The 24,309-nt window shown below is 35.7% G+C and overlaps 2 protein-coding genes across 3 annotated transcripts; both read left to right on the forward strand.

Moving 5' to 3' along the window:
- The first annotated feature begins 2,403 nt into the window (after window positions 1-2,403).
- Window positions 2,404-15,095, forward strand: LOC132050059 (potassium transporter 7-like). The gene is made up of 10 exons (XM_059441094.1): window positions 2,404-2,940; window positions 7,374-7,602; window positions 7,701-7,949; window positions 8,079-8,129; window positions 8,768-9,028; window positions 11,105-11,157; window positions 11,305-11,419; window positions 11,603-11,857; window positions 13,094-13,616; window positions 14,089-15,095. The coding sequence occupies exons 1-10, from the start codon at window positions 2,680-2,682 to the stop codon at window positions 14,624-14,626; spliced, it is 2,535 nt and encodes an 844-aa protein (XP_059297077.1). The 5' UTR covers window positions 2,404-2,679; the 3' UTR covers window positions 14,627-15,095.
- A 2,016-nt stretch (window positions 15,096-17,111) lies between these two features.
- Window positions 17,112-24,056, forward strand: LOC132050060 (probable protein phosphatase 2C 10). Of its 2 annotated transcripts, none has more exons than XM_059441095.1 (6): window positions 17,112-17,355; window positions 17,434-17,555; window positions 19,060-19,290; window positions 19,867-20,143; window positions 23,364-23,518; window positions 23,614-24,056. In XM_059441095.1, the coding sequence occupies exons 2-6, from the start codon at window positions 17,517-17,519 to the stop codon at window positions 23,752-23,754; spliced, it is 843 nt and encodes a 280-aa protein (XP_059297078.1). In that variant the 5' UTR covers window positions 17,112-17,355; window positions 17,434-17,516; the 3' UTR covers window positions 23,755-24,056. The 2 variants fall into 2 exon arrangements, with proteins under 2 accessions (XP_059297078.1, XP_059297079.1); XM_059441096.1 differs by having other exon boundaries at window positions 17,112-17,347.
- Window positions 24,057-24,309: the final 253 nt, after the last annotated feature.

Genomic DNA, 24,309 nt, shown 5'->3' on the forward strand with positions numbered 1-24,309 from the left:
AAAAAGTATGCATGATATCGTGTTTTTAACTTTTACTAGTGACTATAACAGGATGTTCTTTTTAAAAAAAAAAAAATACCGAAAATTAACCAAACCGTACCTATACCGAAGGGAAACCGAGATGATGGGAAGGTTTCGAAAAGTCTAATTTTGATTCTACAAAATAAAATAACCGAAAAATTGGTATGATATAAATTTTATAAAATAACTGCCCGAATCGTACCATTGACACCCCTACCCTCAGGCGAGCCCTGCGCGACGAGCGTTAGACATGTTTAGAGCGTACAGTCGGACGCTTAGGACATAAGCCTCACACAATTAAGCCCACACGTAAGCGCCAAAGTGTTTTACCAGTGCCCCGCCGTGGAGCTAGTCCCAAAACTGTCTTTTAAAACACTGCTAGTAATATTTAAAGGCGAGTCAAATGAAGGGACACTCCATGTAAAAATCCAACTTTTTTTTTTCAAAGCAAGCATTGACCTGGCCCGCTTGTAAGAGTGCCAAAATTACACAATCCTAGGTTCATTTTCACGGAGGAGGCTCCCCTCCAGTGCTAGATCTGTCTAGTTCCTCCAGCCCTACACTAAATGAATTACACTTGTCTCTCTAATATTTTGATGGACCAGATTTATTTCATTAACCAAATAACATTAACTATGGTTATCAACAGTTCTCTCTCCTCTCTCCTCTGTCTTCCCTTTCCCTGTCAGCAAAGAAACCTGTCTCTCGCTTAAAAAACTCTCTGGAAACAGAGCAAGTAGATTCAAAATCTAGTTCTATAAACCAAATAATTTTAAAAAAAAATCGACTCTGGAAACTTTACCATGTCTGAACAAATTTTCAGAAAAGAAAGACTGAAACGGAGTGAAAAGCCCCTATTGAAGATTACAGTTATAAATGCAATAAGAGAAAAAGGAACCCAAGAAATCAAATGGAGAATTTTATACGAAATAAATCGAATTCTACATCGAAGTGCAATCTCTAGGTCCTTTAGTTGACCTTTATATTTGTATAGAAACCCCAAGCTGAATTTCTTATCTTCTGAAGAAGACAACAAAGTTGTGTCAATCACCATTTCCCCAAAATCAGGCTTCAAAGTAGTCTCATTGTTCGGATTGTTAAAATTTTATAACCCAAGTGCATCCTTTGAGATCATCTAAATTTCTTGCTTTCTCACTTCCGCCATTCTCCGTTTTCATTGCAAATAACAACCCTCTTTATCCCGATCTGGAATTGACAGATCTCTAAATTAACCTCCCCATTTTCAGGGGCCGATCTACGTTTAAGTGAGGGTCTTTACCGACAAAAAATTATAGTGTATATATAGGGTAAATTTTCTGTATTTATGTGCATATATTAACTTTTGAACACCCTTAGCAAAAAATTACAGTGTATATTTAGCTTTTTTTTCTTTTTTCGAACACCGTGGATGAAAATCCTGAATCCGCCACTGCCCATTTTACCCGATTGGAATTGACGGAAATGGATACAAAGCTCAGGGAGACTTAGGTACTTGGCAGAAGGGAAAAGATGATGAATGTACTTAACTTTGGATTGTTATGAAATCCACCGTTTCTTCTTGTTATAGCTTTTGTTTTTGGTTAATAACTGGATTTGCTTTGCAAAAAAAAAAATTGTAGATGACATGGTGTTATGGTTCAACGAGTAAAATGGTGACTGTGGATCAAGGGAGAAAATGGCGAGAGTGATAAGAGAGAATGATTGACCATGATTAAAATCATTTAGTTAAATAAATTAATCTGGTCCATTGAAATCTTCAGGGGACAGATGTAAGCAATATAAGGACCAACTGGAGGAACTAGACAGATCTAGCACTGGAGGTGAGCCTCATCCCATTTTCACTATTCCCAAAATGCACAGCACTGAAGCAAATGTAAGATACGGTCATTTGCACTTTTGACCATATTTTCTGACGGTCTTTAATTTTTGTCCTTCAGACAAACAGCTGTTTAGCGTCCTGTTTGGCATAAGTTAGATTTTAAAGGGCAAAAATTAAATACCAGATCATTTGAAGGAAACAATTAAAGGGATAAAAGCACTTTTGGTCCCTTAGTTTTGATCCATGTAATATATGACTCAGCACATTTAACTTTCAATTAATTAAAACATGTAATTTTGGTCCCTTTACGTAGAAAATATCTATATTTGGACTATTTTAGAAGTATATTACCCTCAAATATGAAGCAACAGTACAACTTTAACATAATATGTGAGTAATTACATTTATAGTGATTTGTAACTATTCACAAGCTAAGGGATTAAAAGTGCGCATTTCAAGTAATTGAAAGTTATGTGACAGGGATTAAAATCAAAATTTTACTAATGAAGGGACAAAACAAAGTTACTGTTAACCCAAAAATTAAAACCAACCTATTTGAAAGGTTTTTTGTGTAATTTCCTCATGTAAAAAAGGTCGTTGCTATCCCACCCTCAACAAACTGCTCGATCCGTTGAAACATAGAAAAACAATATAGAGAGCAGTGCATACACCCAAATCTCTGTAAAATCTCATCCAAATCCTTCACAAATTTCTAGGGTTTCCATTTCATTTACATATGACGATGCATGGAAGAATGAATATTTACATGTGAATAGAAGATTTGGTGTATAATTATAGTAGTATCAAATCTACATGTAAATCAATTATAGGGAAGATCTATGGATAGAGAGATAACGTCTATGGATTCAATTGAATCACGTTGGGTATTTCAAGATGATGAGTATGATTCAGATATGGATGATGATCATCATGGTACTAGTGTTGATGGTTCTACACCGCGAAATGGGTTAGAATTATTGGACTCTGATGATGATGATGATAATGCAGTGGTGAAGAAATTGATACGTACTGGACCGAGGATTGATTCGTTTGATGTTGACGCTCTTGAAGTCCCTGGTGTTCAAAGGAACGACTATGATGTGAGTTTATGTAGTTTGTTATTATTATGCATTTGCCAAGAATATTTGCTTCTTTCAATGTACTGGAAGGCTTTTCCAAATTCCAACAAGTTGTATTTGGAATTTTCAAATCAAGTGAATAATTCTCAGGCCTAAACGGGTCCTTAATTGATATATATTTGATCGTGTTATATAGATGATCTTTTTTTCGTTTATAAAGTGATATTTCACATATAAGTGACTTTGATGTGACTTTCTGTAGTCATGTATTTGTTGAATTGTCTGAACTGCATTAAATGTTTGTTTACTTATGTATGTGTTTTTATTTGGGAAATTATTGTATTTACATTCTAGAACCTCTTCTCGTGTTATAAACTTCCCATATAGATGGCCTCTTTTTGTTGATAAAGTGATACTCCCGCCGTTTCAATTTGTTTGTCTAGTTTTGACTTGGCACGGAGTTTAAGAAAGTACAAAAGTCTTTTCAATCTTGTGGCATTAAATTAAAGATGTGTAGAATGTACCAAAATGCTCTTTAATCATGTGGTCTTAAATATGCCATGTGGAAAGTTGGAACTAGAGAGTTGCCAAAAAAGGGAAGAGGCATTCTTGTTTAGACGGACTAAAAAGGAAAGTAAGACAAACAAATTGTAAAAGAGGGGGTATTTCACATATAAATGACTTTGAGGTGAACAGTGTAATCAATGGTATTCATTTTATTTTTTGTATAGCCAACTTTAACTAATCCAGAACTGAGGCTTGTAAGTTAATGCCTTAGTTGGCTATACTCGAGCATTGATTTCACTTCCTTGTGTAATCAACATGCTATAAAATGTGTCTGCTGTTTTTTTTGAGAATGAAAATATGTCTGCTGTTAGATACTTAATATTTTCACTATAAGGAGAGAACTGTACTGCAGAGTGTGGTGAAGCTTATCTGACCCCCAAGAATGCTAGCACTGATGGGCAGAAAGGGGAAAAAACAAAGAGTATAGAGGGTAATGAACGTTAGATGAAAGGTACAAGAAAGTGAAGTATTTCTAAAGCAAAGAAGGAAGGAAGGAACAAACAAGTTGTTGAACTAGATCTAGGTGACAAATTAGTGTGATTTTAACTTTTCTGCAGGTCAAGGAAGCAAAATACTCAATCTGGTTATTATTATATATTGACAAGTAAAAGGTACGTTAAACTCACTAGAATAGCTACTATAGGGGACATAGATTATCTCTCATGCTCAGTTCTATTTAGGGCCACGTTCTCTACCAAGTTTGTAAGCTATTTTATTTCTGATCTGCTAAATTTCTGTTATCCTCCTAATAAGAGTTATTGCATCACTTTCTCATTTGATGTTTTAGGTGATCCTTGAATGCACATGCATCTCAAAGTATTGCTTATTACCTTATCTTCAATACTTATAACTTTAACCATCTTGGATAATGTGTTCAGTTTCTTGTTTTGTCTTCACATGGGGATATATATGGTTGTGGTACCAGGAATGAAGAATGAATTCTCTTCTAGTGTTTGCCTTAGCCAATAATTTAGTTTTTCATCTTCCTGATCAATAGCTAATAATTTAGTTTTAGCTAGCACTTACTGTACTAATAGGGAATTGCACTGATAAAATTTAAAATTGCAGAGAACTATAGCCAAATAGACTTCATCCCTACTAAAAAATTGATAGGTTCACGTGTAAAGACTGCAAGGTTATACAAGAGAGAAACATTAACCACTCAACATGGACTAGTAGTCCTAGATGTGAAGCAGACGGAGGAGCGAAATAAGAGAAGAGTATCATGCAATCAAGAATTCTAAGGTAGACACTAAGGGCATAAAAATACTCCCTCCGGATTAAAAAAAGAGTCCACTTAGGCTTTTTTTCTTGGATCAAAAAAAGAGTCCACGTAGCAAATCAAGAAAGAATTAATCTTGTTTTTCCATATTTGCCCCTATTAAGTGTTGTATGATCAAATCCCAATGCCTATTTAATTAGGGGTAGTTTAGTCAAATTACCTATTTTTGTCTAGGAGTTAGTATTTTCTTAAGGGGTGTGTAAATGGCTAAGTGGACTCTTTTTTTGATCCGGAGGGAGTAGCATTTAAGGACAATTTAATGAAGTAGGCTCCGTGATTTAGAAGCTAGAACAGATATCCAAGGGAAAGAAATGACAAGTTGCATTGAATGTAGGGAATGGGGCCAAAAATGCCCCTTAACTATGTGAAACAGAATAACCTTGCCCTCCGTTTGAATTTGATCCTAAATATGCCTTTATTGATGTGGAATGGCTCAGGATTGCCCCTCAACTATGGGAAATATTTCAATTTTTTCATTGTTTGAATTTGGTCCCAAATATACTCTTTTGTTTTATGGCCAAAGGTTTATTGTTGTTATCGCTGAAGAAGTTGCTCAATTTTGCCTCTCAAAACTAACGAAATTCACTTTTTTTAATCAACCCTTTTATTTTACGGTCAATGGTTTATTTGAGTTCTATTTTGTCAAACGTCGAGTGGAATAACAAAAAGAAGAATATAAAGGAAAAGAAAGAAGAATATGTGGAAATGTTTTTTCTTAAAAAATACACATCAAAACGACAAAAAATATTTCCCCAAACATTCTCTTTTGCTCAACGGATGACTAATAAGTCTTTTCTCTTTCAGTTTCGTGAAGATCAATACTTCTTTGTCTAAGTAAAATTGTGATCATATGCATAAATTTAGTTCAACAAAAATAAAATTGATATTTTATTGATTTTTTTCTTCTTGGCATATCGCACTTTCTTCAGCAAGATCAGATCTCTTTGTTAGTGAACATACTAACTCCTTCCAATTTATTCATTTAAGAATTTCAATTCGGCATTGGGTTCATGAAGATTATTTATTTTCCCACAAAAATGTTTGATTTTTTGGGGAAAAAATCTATTTAATTGTTGTTAAACTTCAAGAGAGTAAAGAGTTTTTAAGGGCGAAAAGACAGAAATATGATGAGAAATTAGATGTAACCCAACTCTTTTAACCACCTTGGATCTGTATAATTTCATTGATTAAATTCTTTTGCAAGAAAATTTTAGCGTTAAAACTATTGTCTTTCAAGGTGGCACTCCATTTTAATAAAAAAGGTAAAAATAAGATATTGAAGGTCTGTTAATTTTGATGGATAAATTGGGCATGTTCCTTAACGATAAGGGTATATTTGAGACCGAATCCAAACGGATGGTAAATTTGTTCTATTTCCCGTAGTTGAGGGGAAAACCTGAGCCATTCCACAATGATAAGGGCATATTTAGGACCAAATTCAAACGGAGGGCAAAATTGTTCTATTTCCCATAGTTGTGGGGCATTTTTGGCCCTTTTCCCTGGAATGTATCAAGTGAAGTTCTAGGCGTCTCTATGACCCAAGACCTCGATCACAAGTATTCTGTTGTTGGAATGGGGAGGCGCAAAAAGATGTTAAAACAAAAAAGAGTGGTATTTAATTTTTTTTTGAATAAGGTAACATTTGTATTCCATCCAAAAGTATCAGCATTTTTGTGCTGATGTGAAACTTTACAGGTAAAGCCACCAAAAACAGTGGCCAGGAGGTAGTGATGCTAGTTACAATTTACACATAGCCTAGAAAATCTACCAAATCACCTACTTCCCCCACTATATCTTGTTTAATCCAAAAACAAAAGAGACTTAGACACTTCATTTTAGCTATCTGGATGGAGTTAGCTTTATCTTCAAATTGTCTTGAGTTTCTTTCCTTCCAAATTGACCACCAAATACAAGCTGGAATGGACTGCCACCAATCTTCCTTTGCCTTTCTTCTTCCAATACCTTTCCAGTTGCATAGGAGTTCTAGAGTTGATCTTGGTAACATGCTCTTCAGCTTTAACTACTGCCTGTTGCTTCTTTTGCTTTATTTATTTTGCTATTTTGCTGTCGTTATTTTCTTTTCAAGTCTGCTTTGAGCCGAAGGTCTATCGAAAACAGCCTGTCCACCTCACAAAGGTTGGGGTAAGTCTGTGTACATCCTACCCTCCAGAGACCTCACATATGGGATTACACTGGGTATGTTGTCATTGTTGTTGTAGATCTTCTATTGATTATTGTTAAGAAGATTGATAAAAATTTATAGGAATAGGAAGAAGGGTCTCCACATGATATTCGTTAACCTAGAGTTTGCACGAATCTGCCTCAAGTCCATACTTGTTTACACAAGGCATGGTGTGCTTATCAAACCTATACCTAACTTGAGACTCTGACTATATTCTGGTTGTAGCTCTCTTACCGCCAACGTTCAATTATGGTTTCTCTTTTGGTTGAATTCATTCAGTGGAGGTCCTTTCCTTTCCTGAGGGAGAATACTGGATGAACCTGTGTACATAAGCTATCCTTAGACCTTTGTTTGATTTCTTCTAATAGGCATTCATTTGAGAATACAGAGTGAACTATTGACTAATTTCAAGTGTATTTGCAGGATGTTTCAACAGGTAGGAATATCCTATTGGCTTTTCAGACTCTTGGAGTTGTCTTTGGCGACGTGGGGACGAGTCCCTTATATACCTTCAGTGTGATGTTCAGCAAAGCCCCTGTCAATGGCAACGAAGATGTCCTCGGTGCATTATCCTTGGTTTTGTATACCTTAATCCTCATTCCTTTGGTTAAATATGTTCTTATTGTTCTTTGGGCCAATGATGACGGTGAAGGTGAGGTGACGTTTGAAATTTGGCAAGTTGTTTTACATCATTATGCTCCATGTTTTGTGTCTTCTGATTAAATCAATGTCTTTGGTTAATAACTGCAGGTGGTACATTTGCTTTGTACTCATTGCTTTGTAGGCATGCTAAGGTTAATCTTCTTCCAAACCAGCTTCCATCAGATGCTCGAATATCAGGCTTCAGGCTGAAGGTGCCATCTCCCGAACTTGAGAGGTCTTTAAAACTAAAAGAAAGACTTGAAGCTTCATTGACATTGAAAAAGCTTCTTCTGATGTTAGTTCTTGCTGGTACTGCTATGGTGATAGCTGATGGAGTCGTTACACCTGCTATGTCAGGTATCTGTAGCCTTTCTTTACTTGTTAAATAGGTACTGCCTTTTGGTCCTCAGAGGTCCTTTTCTTCTGAATGAATTTGCTATTTCTTCCTTTTTGAAGTTTAAGTTTCTTTCAACTTTGTTGATGCAGTAATGTCTGCTGTTGGTGGTTTAAGAGTTGGAGTTCCTGGGATTAAGCAAGGTAATGTAATATTGCTTATTGATCTGGAACCTTTACAGAATTGTTCACTCCTTGGAATATATGTCATCTGCAAGTATTTTGATCCCTTAATTCCCAATCAGTTCAACATGCTTTCTATAAACTTTAAACAGTGTTCTGGTAAATAGTTTGCCCGTAATTTCTATTATATCATTCCTTTGCGACATCCATTAAAAGTGGAATGACACAAGGAAGATTAGTTTTGGCACATTGATGGATGACATGCACAAACTGAGGGAATGGTTTGTGATTGTTCTTAAATGCAGTTTGGTTATGTGCACTTGAGGTATAAATCTCATTGACATTGCCTAGCTAAGTAATGAAAGGAATTTGTGGTTATATTACATTCTGTATCATTTTGGTCATTGGAGTTTGTACCATTTAATCATTCTGCTGCTCAAGTTTTCTAAAAAAGCACAGTTGTGTGAACCCTGATAATTTTGACCGACAAAACTGATACAAAGATGCTATCCCTTGTATCCTGAGGTGTTGGGTGTAACTTATGAGAATTAGATGATAGGATGGATATGATTTGCTCTTCCTACCTTATCTGATATCTAATGCACTCAAAGTCCTTTTAGTTGTTAGATTTCTTTTCTTATACTAAATGTCTTTTGCAGATCAAATTGTGATGATCTCGGTGGCATTTCTTGTAATTCTATTCAGTGTACAGAAATACGGGACAAGTAAAGTGGGGCTTTTCTTGGGTCCTGCTTTGTTTATATGGTTCTGTTCCCTGGGTGGAATTGGCATCTACAACCTCATTAAGTATGATTCTAGGGTTTGGAAGGCATTTAATCCAGTTTATATATACTATTACTTTAAGCGCAATTCAACAAAGGCGTGGTCCTCACTTGGGGGTTGTCTTCTTTGTGCAACAGGTAAACTCTTGACAATGGATGTTTTTGATAGCTGACACTGATTGTGATAGGAATCTCACCGAAAAAAATGCAATATAATATGTTTCCTTTTTTTATTTTGTTTGTTCTTAGGGTTACTTGAGTGAATACTGGTCTTTGTTTTTTCTTTAGGGAGAAGATTTTGGAAATTACTTTCCTTATGTTTGGACTTCTCTATTTTTTTGATGAAGTAATAAGTTGTCATTGAGGAAAGAAACGACAGAATTTTTAAAGGCAGAGAAAGTTCATTGCAGAAGATCCAATGGAAGGTCATTACTTCATTAAGTTTTTGGTGTAAAGAACAATATGTCGAAGAGGAAGTTCAGTTAGTGGACTTTTTAGGATTACTGTAAGTATTTCTCTTTCAGTAAAGTGTAAATTTTTGGAGGTGGCCAGCATACCCTTAATGCTGAGGAATACAAAGTTACCAGTTTCAAAAAAATAAGTTGTCATTGAGGCATCAAGAAGGTGCAAATCAAAAGTTATTACAGAATGAAAGAGTGTGAGTGCTCATGTACAACAAAAACAAACTAGGATGGAATTAGGGAGCAGACCCATTTGGTCACAACTGACTACAGGGACCTGATTAAACCAACAAATAAGGTTAAATAAACATTTAACTTTAAGAGCATGAATTGGAGTTGATATTCCATCAAAACATCTACTATTCATTTCCTTCCAGATGCCCAAAAAATAGAGGCACGAACCATAAGCCAAATTTTGTTGATGGATTTGCCAACTCTCCATGAACACCAGCTTCCATAAGCATCTTTAATACTGTTAGACATGACCTAGTTGGTCCACAAATGGAGATCATTCTCCATATATCTGCTGCAACCGTACAACGGAGAAAGAGATGCCTAACACTTTCTGCTTCAATCTGACACATATTCCTTTGTAAAAATAGCAATTTCATTTGTACTAAATAGTCCTTTTGAATCTTCACCCGTCCAGCCTTCCTGAGTTCTGGTCTAGAGCAATCAAGGCTTTTCAGGTCTAGAGCAATCAAGGCTTTTCACATCTAATCATTTTCTCCTTTATTGTCCAAACCCAAGTTTCAAGTGCTTTTTATTTGTCCTCTAACTTTTGGAAGGTTAATAGCTTGTTTGGCCAAGCTTCCAAAATCTGTTTATATCAAAAAGTGCTTTTTTTCAGAATTGTTTTCCATAGAAGTACTTTTGGAGAGTAGCAGTTTGTGTTTGGTTAATCAATTTAGAAAACATTGTTTCCAATATTAGAGCAGTGATTTGTACTTGGCCAAGGATCTAAAAGTGCTTCTCGGAAAAAGTATTCTTTTCGGCTTCTGAAGACAGCTTATGCTTCTACTCAAAAGCACTAATTTGTTTCCAGATTGACCAAATACCTCAACTCTTCAAAATAAGTACCTTAAAAAAAACAACTTTGGCTTCCCAAAAGCTTGGCCAAACAGGCTATAAATTCCAGTAAAAGCTTTGAGTAGTTTTGGTTCATTACATGTGCGACAAAAGGTGACTAAGCTTGTCTCGGAATCCGTGTGCTGTCTTGGCATAAACCACAATTGATTGCTACTCTCCATGTTCTTGCATTGACCATTAGTGATTGTGTCCTGGTAAAACTTGCTTATGTTTTGGGATTTTTCTGTTTCAAGAACTTAGTTTTAGGGATTGGTCTAACAAAGTGTTAGGTGCAGCTCTTCCATTTTCTTCACTAAAACATACACTTGAATTTTTAGGATAAGTAAACAGATGAAACACATGTCCGATAGATTTGACTCTTCACCTCTCCTTTGAGAGATAGATATCAATGGCTTAAACATTTCCACTGCGCATAGATATTAGCCTGTGGTAATTTCTTGATGCTCCTTTCCCACTTTGATGAAGACATCTTATCCTCACCTTTTATATCACTTTTTTTCTTAACTGTTGACATTTTCTTGGCCTTTCAAAGAAATATACTTCAGTGTCAGTAAGCATTTTTTTTTTTTTTTTTTGGGTGGGGGGTAAACATTGTTGGTCTATATTATCTTTATTTGTCTCTACTTTCTGTGATATAAAGCTGATCATCATTTCTAAAACTCAGGTTCCGAGGCAATGTTTGCAGATCTTTGCTATTTTTCTGTGAGATCAGTCCAGGTATGCAGCAGCAGATCTGGTGATAGGATTTGGGGTTGGGGTGGTGGGAGGTGTACAGATATAATTATACCTACCACTTTTAGATTCTTGATATTCTTTTCTCCGGTTTCATAGACGGTTATTGAGTATTAAGCTTCTTATTTACAGCTTACCTTTGTATTCCTTGTGCTGCCATGCCTTCTGTTGGGTTATCTTGGTCAAGCTGCTTATCTTATGGAGAACCATGCTGACACAACACAGGCTTTCTTCTCTTCTGTACCAAGTAAATTTCTGGTTCTGTTCTTATGATAACCCTTGTTTACTTAGTATGAAAAATAATGACAACGCAAATTTTCAATATAGTTGTAAGTGATCCATAATCTTTATGCTTCGGTGATAAAAGTCTATGAATCCAAAAAGAGCAACAAAACTAAGTTTTGAGTCTAAATTTCCAATCATGATGCAGGTGGAGCTTTCTGGCCTGTCTTCTTGATTGCCACTGTAGCTGCATTGATTGCCAGTAGGGCGATGACCACAGCAACTTTCTCTTGCATCAAACAATCCACAGCTCTAGGCTGCTTCCCTCGCCTTAAAATTATTCATACGTCTCGAAAGTTCATGGGTCAGATATATATCCCAGTGATGAACTGGTTTCTTCTCGCATTGTCCTTGGTGATGGTTTGTTCTATCTCAAACATATATGAGATTGGAAATGCCTATGGTAATGCCTGGTTCCTTGGTCATAAGAACTTATTTATGTCTTTGCTACTATTTTTTGGTTCTTTCCTCGTGGTCTTTTTTCCTATTACTACTTGGATGCATGCTCTCTTGTTCATATGTTGAAGGTCTTGATATTTATTTTCAGCAAGTGTTCAAGGTCGTCTGATACAAAATTTAAAGGCCTTGTCCATCTACAATCTTGTTTTGACTTTTGGATTTGACCAAACTAATGTGAAATATATCAAATCTCTGGGCAGACGTAAATCCCTTACTTTGTTCTTCTCAGAATAAGATTTGCTTAGTATCATTTGGATGGACTCAGATCGTTTCATGTAGGAGAGTTTATCCAGCGGCCTTCTTGCATGATTTGGGCTTGCTTATAAAACTTGTTTGACTTTTGATTTGCCAAACTTAAAAGTTATATTGTTGATCTGGTGTTTGAAAATATGAACCCTCCAAATTGCAGCATGTTTTCGAAATTATTCATGAAATGCTGCAGTTTTGATCCTTTAGTGGTTATATTTTTATGCTGTTCAGTTATTTGATCTTTGTCATCACAAATTAGTTAGGATATCAGTGTTATTTAACTAGAAGCTGGTATATAGACAAATCACTGAGGGGGAGCATTAGAAGTAACTAATTGAAAGATGAAGGTTAACCACACCTTTTGAGACATAGAATTTTGTAGGAGTGCATTTACCACGAAAGAAAGACAGATGAAAAAGGCGTCTATTAGAAAAAGAAAAACAACTTAACATCCAATTTCTTGTCCTTCACTTTTCTTGTAGTCTTAGTCTTGCAATTTTAAACTATGCACTTGATCTTGCTCAGTTTTTGATCCATGTTCAGTCAAATGTGTTATGTAAAATGGGATGGAGGAAGTAGTATTCAACTTGCAGGTCATGACTATATTTTGCAGTTGTTAACAGGGATCTAAATATATCAAAGTGTATCGTACCTATAGTTTCACAGGATATAGTACATGTAATGACAACTTATTTGTTCGTGATGAAACTGAAAGTACTTAAGGTATAGTGTTTTGTCCTGTTAGGCAAGATAGCAGAAGAATATATCATATGTTGCTTGGATAGTTGGATTTCAATTTATAGGTCCCGGTTGGTTTGACTGGTAAAGCAATGGGATCCTTTCAATTTGAGTTAATTGATTTCTAGACTGCATTATTTAGGTGAAGGTTTAGACTAGCTTGTTCTAATATGATACATATCCTGTCTGACAGGAATAGCCGAGCTTGGTGTGATGATGATGACAACAATACTAGTTACTATTGTTATGCTTCTGATATGGCAGATCAACATCATTATTGTGCTTAGTTTTGTTGTTATCTTCTTGGGATTGGAGTTGGTGTTTTTCTCATCAGTTTTATGTAGTGTGGGAGATGGAAGTTGGATTATTCTGGTTTTTGCTATAGTCTTGTTTTTTATTATGTACATATGGAATTATGGAAGCAAGCTGAAGTATGAAACTGAAGTCAAGCAAAAGATGTCTATGGATTTGCTACATGAACTGGGCCCCAACCTTGGAACAATCAGAGCTCCTGGAATTGGCTTGCTTTATAATGAACTGGCAAAGGGCATACCAGCTATATTTGGACATTTTCTCACCACTCTTCCTGCTGTGCATTCAATGATAATTTTTGTGTGTATAAAGTACGTTCCTGTTCCTACAGTACCTCAGAATGAAAGGTTCTTGTTTCGCCGAGTCTGCCCCAGAAGCTACCACATATTTCGTTGTATTGCCAGGTAAGCATGCTAATTTTTTTCGTTTCTGTTGGTTTGTGTAGACTATCTGGTCTGATATTTGTGGATAAGGAGAACCTAGTAAACGTTTTACTCTTACATAGCTTTTGAACGACCTGATAAAAACTGCTGCATGATAGGTGAACTTAAAAAGAAAAAAATAGACTGCTGCATGACAGTTGATATCTGTAAATAGTTGTGGCATTTTGACGGTTGCTTGTGAGAAACAGGAACCTGTTGTGCCTTCAAGTGAACACCCATGTTGTGATACCTATTCTTGTCTGCAAACCGGTTGCTAATTTGCCCTACTCTATGGGCAATTCTTCTGTCATGATTCTATTTGGACCCATGCTTTAGAAACGGATGAATTTTGACAGTTTCCTTTGTATAGATGCATTTTCTTTTCTGCATTTTTTGTGTGTTTTGTGTGGAACCTGGCTACTAATATTTTGGTCCTAACTCTTTGGAATGACAGATATGGTTACAAAGATGTTCGCAAAGAAAACCACCAGGCTTTCGAGCAGCTACTGATTGAAAGTCTCGAGAAGTTCATTCGTAGAGATGCTCAGGAGCGGTCACTTGAAAGTGATGGCAATGGTGGATCAGACTCTGAAGAAGAGCATGGCTTTACAAGGGTCCTTGTTGCTCCCAATGGGAGTGTTTACTCACTTGGTGTTCCTCTCTTAGCTGATTTTAAGGACACCGGGAAGGCAGTTATGGAAGAAAGCACTTCAGAAGAGCTGAAGCCTGGCCCTTCGTCCGAGTCGCTCTTGTCCGATGCTGAACAGTCCTTTGACAAGGAGCTTTCATTCTTACGCAAGGCCAAAGAATCCGGTGTGGTTTACCTCCTCGGTCATGGAAATATTAGGGCAAAGAAAAGTTCCTGGTTCATCAAGAAGCTTTTCATAAATTACTTCTATGCTTTCCTTCGAAAGAATTGCAGGAGGGAAATTGCCAGTTTGAGTGTACCCCACACACATTTAATGCAGGTTGGCATGACATATATGGTGTGAGAATTAGCTTCCTGGAAAAGGCCCATACTGATATTTTGGTGAAAGGCAGTTTTAGTGTCAAATTGCCGTTGTGTCCTCCATATCAAATTGATGAGTGCAGACAAGTGTCCATATGCCTTCCTTGCACGCACCACATCTGAATTGAAGTCCCTTGTCTTATAGCTTGGAAGTCTTTGCGCTGATCCAGTTATTGTAACTAATTTATCACCATCATCGTTTGGGATTCATTCTAACACTGTCTCGACCCCTTGACTTATTATGCTTTTCCATCAATTGAAGCTAGAGAAGCAGGAATAAGTGAAGAATGGAGACACACAATGAACGCCAAGATAGATGCAAACTCATAATATTGTAATACTTTTCAGTTGTTTTTGCCCTTATGGGTCACTTTCCTAAGTTTCTCGTTGAATGACCTTTTAAATGTTGCCGAAGTTTTCACCGCATTGACTAGTTCATTCATCTTGGAGAATTGTTGTCTTGCTCTTTCATGTCTTCTTTTGATTCTTGCTTTGTTTTCCATCTGTAGGGATGGAATGGTAGCCTTTGTGATCTTGCAATTTGTTCCTCTATATTGTCCTGGATGGACATGTTGGGACTGGATGTTGGATTTGAACGATCAGCCACAAATGGTTGAAATACTCTTGCCACAAAATCTATTTTGCATTTTCGTTGTGGGATTACACTGGGTCTGTTATTGTTGTTGCTTTACATCAATTCTTTTTGATACCCAAGCATTTCATAGATTTGCATCTTTCTTTGCCTGTGAGTAGTGGTGGACTTTTGAGGAGAATGTTGCTTGAGTGCAGATTTTAGCTACTAGGATATACATGCTTACCTTTCTTCATTTGGTAAACACCTATTTTCTTCCTTGATTAGAACTACCTCCTTTTTGTGTGTTAAGTGAGGGCATTCAGAGAGTTAAAACACTGTCATATATGGTTTCCTTTGCTGGACACCTTGTCTGCTTAATGTTTCTCTGTATTGCAAATTTGGCATGTCACACTGAAACAAATTCTTTACACTTGAGGATTAGTTCCCATCTTTTTTATTTGGGGTCTAACTTGCCTACCAAGTTAGGGTGGTTGTTACATATTTTTATTGTATCCTGTTGTTACTTTAAATACAACTTTAAATACAATGTTTGTTTTGATTGTTACTTAACTTTTTATTGTATCGTATCATCAGATCCTTCGTTATGTAACGATAGAAAATTTCCATTTTGTGTGGCATTATGTAACGATTGCGGAATGATACATTGGATCCATTGTATTCATCAAAACAATACAGTGTAGTAAAATACAATATAATGCAATATGATACGTCATGAATCGATATGTAACAACCTTTCAAACAAGTTGCAAGATTAAGGTATAGTGTTTTCCTAATATGATTAGTTCTTGTTGTGAAACTAATAGCTTTTTAGGGTTTATTAAATTCAGATGGCGCACTTAGGCTCACCAGTAGAAAGACAAAGTTCATCCTCTGCTAGTCACGAACCACAAGGTCGAGCCTTGTTCTCTATTTAGGAATAAGTGAAGTGTTAACTTAGTACTTTGTAGAAATATTACAGTTACATTTTGTAAAATGTTTTTCGACAATTAATTTATGTTTGAACAAGATTTGCACCTTTTTATTTAGAGTAATTATTGGTTTGATTCTGTTATTATTTATTAATGTTTATTTGTTTATGAATGTGTTGATGGATTAAAAGAATGTTATGTGCAACTTCAATCAGGTATAAACTAGACTTAGAAAAAGAGACAATCTTTTCCTTTTAGAAAATCGAAAATTATAGAAAAATCTATGGAGTCTGGAAGTATTCTTAAAATAGCAAAAATAAAAATATTTGTTGTAATAATTAGATTTTAGCAGTGGTTCGAAAATCGCACAACAAATATGAGGATTGTTTTTTTCCTGAAAAAATTGAATATTTTCGGTAGTCCATACTTGAAGATTATGTTGTTATTTAATGTTGACAATTACCCAACCGCCGTCTAATCACCGCAAAATAATTTTACAATTAATTGAGATATATTTTAGAAATATTGAATATATTTATCAAAGGTTGCCGTATTGACGCCATATCGCCGTAACATTTATCACGCTGGTTATTACCTATGATTAGTTGGAAGTATCGTTTGTATGACCTCTTTGTATTAAACAATCGCGAACCACTCATCTTCTTGTGACATGAAGAGTTGGATAGAATCCTCTAGCGTTGACTAGACGACTTCAAGTTCAGGCTTTGGAACGGAGAAATTTTTCTGTAAGGAACGTGTTTCACTTAAAAGAATCATACTTGACGAAATTAAATTAGTTGACATAGCGAGTTACGAAAATCAGATAATTAAATTATAAAAAAATAAGTATACGTATGAATTGAAACAATGAAGTATGTACGACCAATAAAAGAAGTGTATAAGACAAGTATTCTCTTCCTACTGGCTGTAATTATATTACACTACAACAAGAATAAATAAACAAACATACAAAGACAAAGTCAAATTTGGGAAATCCATACCCAAAACCAAAGCTTCTATCTTGCCTTTTGCCCCCACAGATAATAATCCAAAACCTTATAATCCCTTTAAAACTCTTATAATATATACTAGTATTTTTTTTTTTCCTTCTCTGTTTAATCATACACAAAAGTTGGTCAACACAAAAGTCAACTGGTTGGCATACCCATATTTATTGTGATATTGAGCTCTAGGATACTTGGTAATACTGTAAGTGGAATCTATTTTAATACCCTTGTCTTAATTTTTGATGATTTGATGATCAAGATTCTGTTTTTGATGTTGCAGGTTGTTAATTTCAAGAATTTGGGATTATCCAAATAATTGATGTTAATTACTAAGGGAAGCCTCTAAGGACAGACTTGCTTTTTATGGATAACTTATGTTGCTTCAGTTCTGGCAACTCTCAGGTCAGGCAGCTTCTTTCAGTTTTTATTTTTATTTTTTATGTGTACTTTTGAATAAGCTGATGATCCTGTTGTTTATTTAGATTGAGTTCTTTTTATGATGCTTGAACATAATTTGAGTACTAAATTTTGGGGCTTGTGCATTTTTAGGAATTTTTTTTATGGTTTTAGCTGAATTATGTGGGTTGATTGTTTTGTCTTTGAGGAATAAGAAGATTTATCAAGGACTATATTTGTGTATAGCTTCAATGAAGTGGGTTGAGAATCATGAGGTTTCAAGTTCAAATCCCAAAAGACTAGGTGATTTCTTTCCATCTCTCTTAGCCTTGGTGGACAGAGTTACCCGGTATCTGTTGCTAGTGGTAGGTGGCAGATATCTCGTGGAATTAGTCGGGGTGTGCGTAAGTTGGCCGGACACCGCGGTTATCAAAAAACAAAATTGTGTATACCTTAGGATGGGGAATAGTAGAAATGATGATTATTTGATGCAATCAATAATTATACGAGAAGAAAGCCACTGCTTTCCTTTGGTTTCTATAGTCTAGGATGATCTCCTGCTATATGATGTTCGCTATTATGTGTTACTTTGTTGTAATGATAAAGGAAAACGGGAATTATACGATAGAGTAATTTGGTTTAAGGCTGTTCTCTTTCAAGTTGTTTTCTACCTTTAGATGTTTGCTGTGGGAACAAAAGCTCTGTTAGGATCAAGTGGATGTTGCTTCCCCGACTTTTAACATATACTTCCTTTAAACCTTTAAATCTTAAGGCTTAAGCAGCTGGTTTTTCTTCTTCATTGCTTCCTAACCTCTAAAATTTCTAGATTTAACCCTGTTCGGCTCTTGCTTGCGTATATATTTTCTTAGCAACACTCATTCCATGAAATTGTGGACCAATATATAGTGTCCTGACATTTCTCGTGAAGAAGTGGCATCGTACTCACTGTTTCTAAATTTATAGGACACAATTAGCCTTTTTGAGTTCCTTATCAAAAAACAAAAAACAAAAAAAAAAAAACAAAAAAAAACAAAAAAAAAAATTGCCTGTTTGAGGTAACTTATATGCTATTAGTCATGCTGGTTTTTTTCTAATAAACAATTACTAAAATAACCATTATTATAATTGAAATCAATAATGTTGTCTTTAGTCCAAATCTATTTTCAAATATTGAGTTAAATCAGCAACTTTGACGTCATAAGGTCAAGTTATATCACACGAAATGGCGGAGGGAGGATGTCATTTTTATTCAAGATGGTAATGTTTATTACCCTTTACACCCCCTACTGCTGATTTTTTATACATATTGTATTTTGTATTAGATTCTGTCGATTATTTCTAGGAATGTGAATGCACGATTTTAAGAATTGCTATCTTCATATCAATAGGAGGTCTGTTTTTCTATAATTTTTATCTTTGTTTATTAGTTCGGTCTTAGTTGCTATTGTCTGGTGCTGACCACTTTGTATAGATATGGTCAACCTCAGTTGAAGTTTCTTTTTGGCATTAGCTTGCAGGATGGTCATCAGGTGGCAAAGGAAGAAGCCAACAAGGGCCTGCCAAGTATGGGTTCTTCCTGGTTAAGGGGAAAGCAAGTCATCCAATGGAGGATTATCACGTTGCTAAATTCATGCAGTTACGCAAAGGGGAACTAGGACTTTTTGCTATTTATGATGGACATTCGGGAGATAATGTGGCTGCCTATTTACAGAAGCATTTGTTCTCCAATATCTTAAAGGAGGTGATTTGTGGATTTCGAGAGCTTTCACAGCATATTTAACTGCTTATGGCAGATTCTTGGGTTTTACTGTTTTTCCATAGGGCCTTTATTTAATGACAGAAAATATTTAGCCGGTGTCCATCTTATTGAATCATATCTTTGAGCAAGATTTTCAGGCTCCTCCATCCTCCTCTTTCTAAACCTGGCATGTGTTGATTTGGTCATACAATGCTACTGGTGCTTTAGCCGAGCACTAGGTCAGACTTGTCAATCTGAATGGGTATTTTGTTGGTCTCTAAAAAGAGAAGTTCAAATCCTTTTTAGAGATCTACAGATTGTAATAGTAGAGATGTTGATTGAATCAGATATGAGGGTATAATGCCCATAGGCAGCTTCGGACTTTGAAGGAAATAACGATTGCCTTGGACTAACAAATCCTAATGCATATACATTAACATTAAATCTTGGAAAGTCCATTTAATGCATGATGTACCTAATCTTGGACAATATTATTCCTTTTTCATCTCCATGTGGTTATTTTGGGTGGGGATGGTGTTACTTTTTGTTACTCTTACCATATAGATTTGAAATTTCCAGGAGGATTTTTGGACCGACCCTCATAGCTCAATCTTACAAGCTTATGAGAGAACAGATCAGGCTATTCTTTCACATAATCCTGATCTTGGACAAGGAGGGTCAACTGCAGTGACTGCAATACTTATAAATGGGCGAAAGCTATGGGTAGCAAATGTTGGAGATTCCAGAGCAGTGCTTTCGAGGAGGGGGCAGGCGATACAGATGAGTATTGATCATGAACCACATACCGAGCGGGGAAGCATTGAGAACAAAGGTGGCTTTGTCACAAAAATGCCAGGTGCTTATTGACATGCAATGACTTATTACTATTAATGTAGTAGTTCTGTTAGTTTCTTCTCTGTTTAGTTCATCTGGTAACCAAATTGAGAACTAAAGACATCAATAATTTCGAGTTAATTACTTAAATGGTCATCCAAGTTACGTAAATAATGTAGTAAAGTCACTTTTGAACCAATTTTATTTCACGCCTTTGTTCCTCAAATTAGTGTGTCCTTTACTTAGCTAAAAAATTTCTTTATCGAGTAAATATTATTGAGTAAGTTTTAATGGGAATAACTTTTCTGATGTAAATAATAGAAATATTATTTGGTGAAAGAAAATATTTATGGAGTAGATATTATTGATTTGGCACGGAATATACTTAAGAATTAAAGGAAGACTTTGATAAAATTCGTAAGTTGGATGACCATTTGAACTATTTGAAAGTTTAGTGGGTAACATGGCATGTCACGTCATCTTTCCGTGTCTAAAATGACAGTCTGGGAAGGTTGGGTTAAGTTGGATGACTTCATTGTTACAAAAATGTCAAACTTTATTGCGCCATAATTTGGATGACTATTAACTTAATAATTTCTTCAAGGACTACGTTTGGTTCATTCTCATCTTACATCATATTCCCTTCTTCAATTATTATTAACAACGTAAAAGGCACTATTTAATTGGCTGTTGATAACAATGTTGTCAAAGGCGCGCTTCAAGCGCGCTTAAGCCCTGAAGCGAGGCTCAAAACATGTTGAGCGCTTCGCCTCTCTTTTTGTGCGCTTCAGTGTCATCATCAAGGCTCTAAGACATACTTTTCCTCGCCAATGAGCCTCTCTTGAAGAGGTGACACTAGATAATTGATATTTCACTTTATCGTAATGTTTTTACAATTTCTTTGTCCGTATATTTGTTATTCATGCTTATTCTTATTAGTCTTGGACTAAACATAGATATATTTGTATTTTTGCACCATTGCGCCTTTTTTCATTAAAGCCCGTACTTTATTTGCGTTTTGCGCTTAAAGCCCCAGCTGACCTTAGAGCTTTTTTGCGCTTTTCGCTTTTGATAACACTGGTTGATAAGTTACCCTTTAATAGGTATTATGTTTTTTCTTACCATTTGAACTATTCGAAAGTTTAGTGGGTAACATGGCATGCCACATCATCTTTCCGGGTCTGAAATGACAGTCTGGGAAGGTTTGGTTAAGTTGGATGACTTTATTGTTACAAAAATTTCAAACTTTATTGTGTTGTTTCCATAATTTGGATGACCAGTTTAAAAATTAACTTAATAGTTTCTTCAGGTACTGTGTTTGGTTCATTCCATCATTTTCTCATCTTACATCGTATTCCCTTCTTCAAATATTATTAACAATGTAAAAGGCACTATTTAATTGTCCGTCGATAAGTAACCCTTTATTAGGTAAATTATGTTTTTTCTTACTCTAATCAGATCTTGTGAGATTTAGTTTAACTTCTCTCACCCGACTAAATGATGTGATGATTTGTCCCACATTTGTAGGGGGCAGGGGACAAAGATTCTAATGTGTCTTTATTGTTGTATTTCCTTAGTGAAGTTGTATCTTATGGAAAAGAAAAATGTTTAACTTTCTAGAACGTGTAAAGATTTTTAGTTGGGGTTATGCGTTAGTCATTTACTTATTTTGGTCCTATATATTTAGGAGTCCTTTAGTCCTGCCAGACATTTATATGTTAGTAGAAAATGTAGAGAATAATTATGATGTACTTTTTATTTTGTATAATGTTGGTCTGAGATGAGTTTAAATGAAGCCACATGACCGTGAGGATTCATATATCCAACTCGTATTTGTTTGGAATTGACATATAGTTATTTTTGTTTTAAGTAGAATTTTTTCTGATCCCAAATAGTGGACAAGCTTATTTTTGGGATGAAGTAATGAAATTTTATTAATGAAGGGCAAAAAAACATCTGTATACAAGTGGTATACCAAAATGTAGAAAGCCTTACAAAAAGATGTGGCTTTTTATGAACAACACCCTATCTTATGTACATATAGGAACCTCATGAGTGCACCAAAAAGAAATAAAGGATAAGAGGCTATTCCTCAATCGTGTAGTCCTTCTCTACCCCATCAAAAGCTCTTCTATTTTTCTCTTTCCACATGGTCCACATTAGTGCTAATGGAGCAACATCCTATGCCCTGCATTTCTCTTTCTTCTTCTATGGGTCCACAATCCAGACACTATCTCACAGTGTAAAAGGAGATTATTACGTCTTTCCCCCAACCTTTTGTCACATGAAACACATACATATGTAATCTTCATCTTGCTCAAGTTCTCAACCGTCTAGATCACCCCCTCGCAGCTAGCCAAGTATAAAAATACACATTTCTCGGTGCCCTAGGGATCAACATTTCTGTTTGAAAAGCTAGGATCCATGTGCTGTTACCATCTGTTTGATCAACGGTGAGATTGATTTTGGGCTTAAAAGTTTTGGAGTTCTATTTATAACTAGCTTGGTTCGCTTACGACTGATACTACAGTTTATGAGCGCATTAATGAAATATCTAGTTAGGTCAAGTTATCTTGTTGGAAGGACTCCACTTGCGTTGACTTGAAGAAGTCTCAGAAGTAGGAAGTAGTAGCTATTGGGGAATTTGTAGAACTGTTTTGTTAATTATTGATGTGATTGTTTGATGAGTTTAACCAGGTTAAAATGAATTTTATGCGTCAAATCCTCACAAGCACAAGTTTTCATGTCATTTTTTAATGTAAGAAGAGTTACAGCCTTATTCACACCATGCTGCGAAGATGTGCTTGTCATGATATTTTGATTAACCTCTGAGCTAATTAGACACACCCTCTTTAGATATTTGTGACTGGCGGTCCGACATTTTATATATAAGGTGTCTGTGTTAGATCTGTTGTTGTCTATTAGTACCTCGCCATGGAATCAACCTTCATTTAGTTCGACAAGAATTTAAATTTGGTGGGGACAGAGTTATATAGTTGAAATCTTTTTCCATGCAAGAACTTAGAGTGTCTTCTTGCAAATTTTACTTCCAGAAACAGTGAACTATTTTCATTCCATATAAACCTATTCTTATCTATATTTAGAATTTTACTTCATCAAAAAAATCAAGATTGAGAATTTACACACCTGTCCTCGGAGGGCTAGACTATTCAGATGTGAGCTAGACGTGGAGTGTCTCTTGATGTTACTGCATTCGCGTATTAAAATGCTTATTATCTCAGGAGATTGTTCTAGAGTGAATGGTCAACTGGCTGTATCTCGTGCTTTCGGAGACAAGAACCTGAAATCTCACCTGCGCTCTGATCCTGATGTAAGAACCGTCGATGTTGATGGAGATACAGATCTTCTCATCCTTGCAAGTGATGGTCTATGGAAGGTGCTCTTTGCTCCAACGTTCAGTTGGTCCCTTTTCCTTCTTGCACTCTCCACAGTGCACTTGCTCTTTTCTTTCTTTAATTGATGATTCTCCAGGTAATGTCTAATCAAGAGGCAGTTGACATCGCAAAGAAGGTTAAGGACCCACAGAAGGCAGCCAAGCAATTAGCCATCGAAGCGTTAAACAGAGAAAGTAAAGATGATATCTCATGCATCGTTGTCCGATTTAAGGTGTAAGTCCATGACAAGTATATCCCAGTGTGCAGAAGTGAAAACTCTATAGTTAATAGACGGATATTTGTAAGATGAGATGCAACTCCTAGATTCATAGTATTTATAAATGCACCATCCTCCGCCCCTTATTTGTAATTTTCAAGTTCTTCATTCGGGTTGTGTGGTAATTATCTGTTGATTTTTTCTACTCGTAGATTCTGAGGGTTGAATTTTCTGTGTAATTTGCATAAATACTTGCTTTTGTTAGCAAAATATTTCTTGGTGTAATCATGAAAATGGTCAATGGCAAACCATATATATGCTGATGACTGTTGTTTGCAGCTACTTTAGCAGAAGATGTTTATTTGCACTTGGTGTCTGAACGAAACTTAACAATTTATCTTGGCATATTACATAGATAGACACCTTTAATTTGGTATCTAACTGGCAATTAAACATTCCAACTTTGAGAATGCATTTTTAGACACCTCAACTCATCCCCACTGTGTCTCGTGGATACTCGGTCTTTGAAGTGGCACATAACTTTGGAGGTGTGTAATGATCATTTTGTAAGTTGGA

This window comes from Lycium ferocissimum, chromosome 3 (assembly GCF_029784015.1).
Source record: "Lycium ferocissimum isolate CSIRO_LF1 chromosome 3, AGI_CSIRO_Lferr_CH_V1, whole genome shotgun sequence".
NCBI classification, from domain to species: Eukaryota; Viridiplantae; Streptophyta; class Magnoliopsida; order Solanales; family Solanaceae; genus Lycium; species Lycium ferocissimum.

Bases quoted from the DNA above. Each gene is read 5' to 3' on its own strand.
- LOC132050059 (XM_059441094.1), top strand. From the start codon at position 2,680: ATGGATAGAGAGATAACGTCTATGGATTCAATTGAATCACGTTGGGTA. The intron at 2,941-7,373 runs GTGAGTTTATGT...GTGTATTTGCAG, and splicing joins TTCAAAGGAACGACTATGAT to GATGTTTCAACAGGTAGGAA. The intron at 11,158-11,304 runs GTATGCAGCAGC...TCTTATTTACAG, and splicing joins TTTCTGTGAGATCAGTCCAG to CTTACCTTTGTATTCCTTGT.
- LOC132050060 (XM_059441095.1), top strand. From the start codon at position 17,517: ATGGATAACTTATGTTGCTTCAGTTCTGGCAACTCTCAG. The intron at 19,291-19,866 runs GTGATTTGTGGA...TGAAATTTCCAG, and splicing joins TCTCCAATATCTTAAAGGAG to GAGGATTTTTGGACCGACCC. The intron at 20,144-23,363 runs GTGCTTATTGAC...TTATTATCTCAG, and splicing joins CTTTGTCACAAAAATGCCAG to GAGATTGTTCTAGAGTGAAT.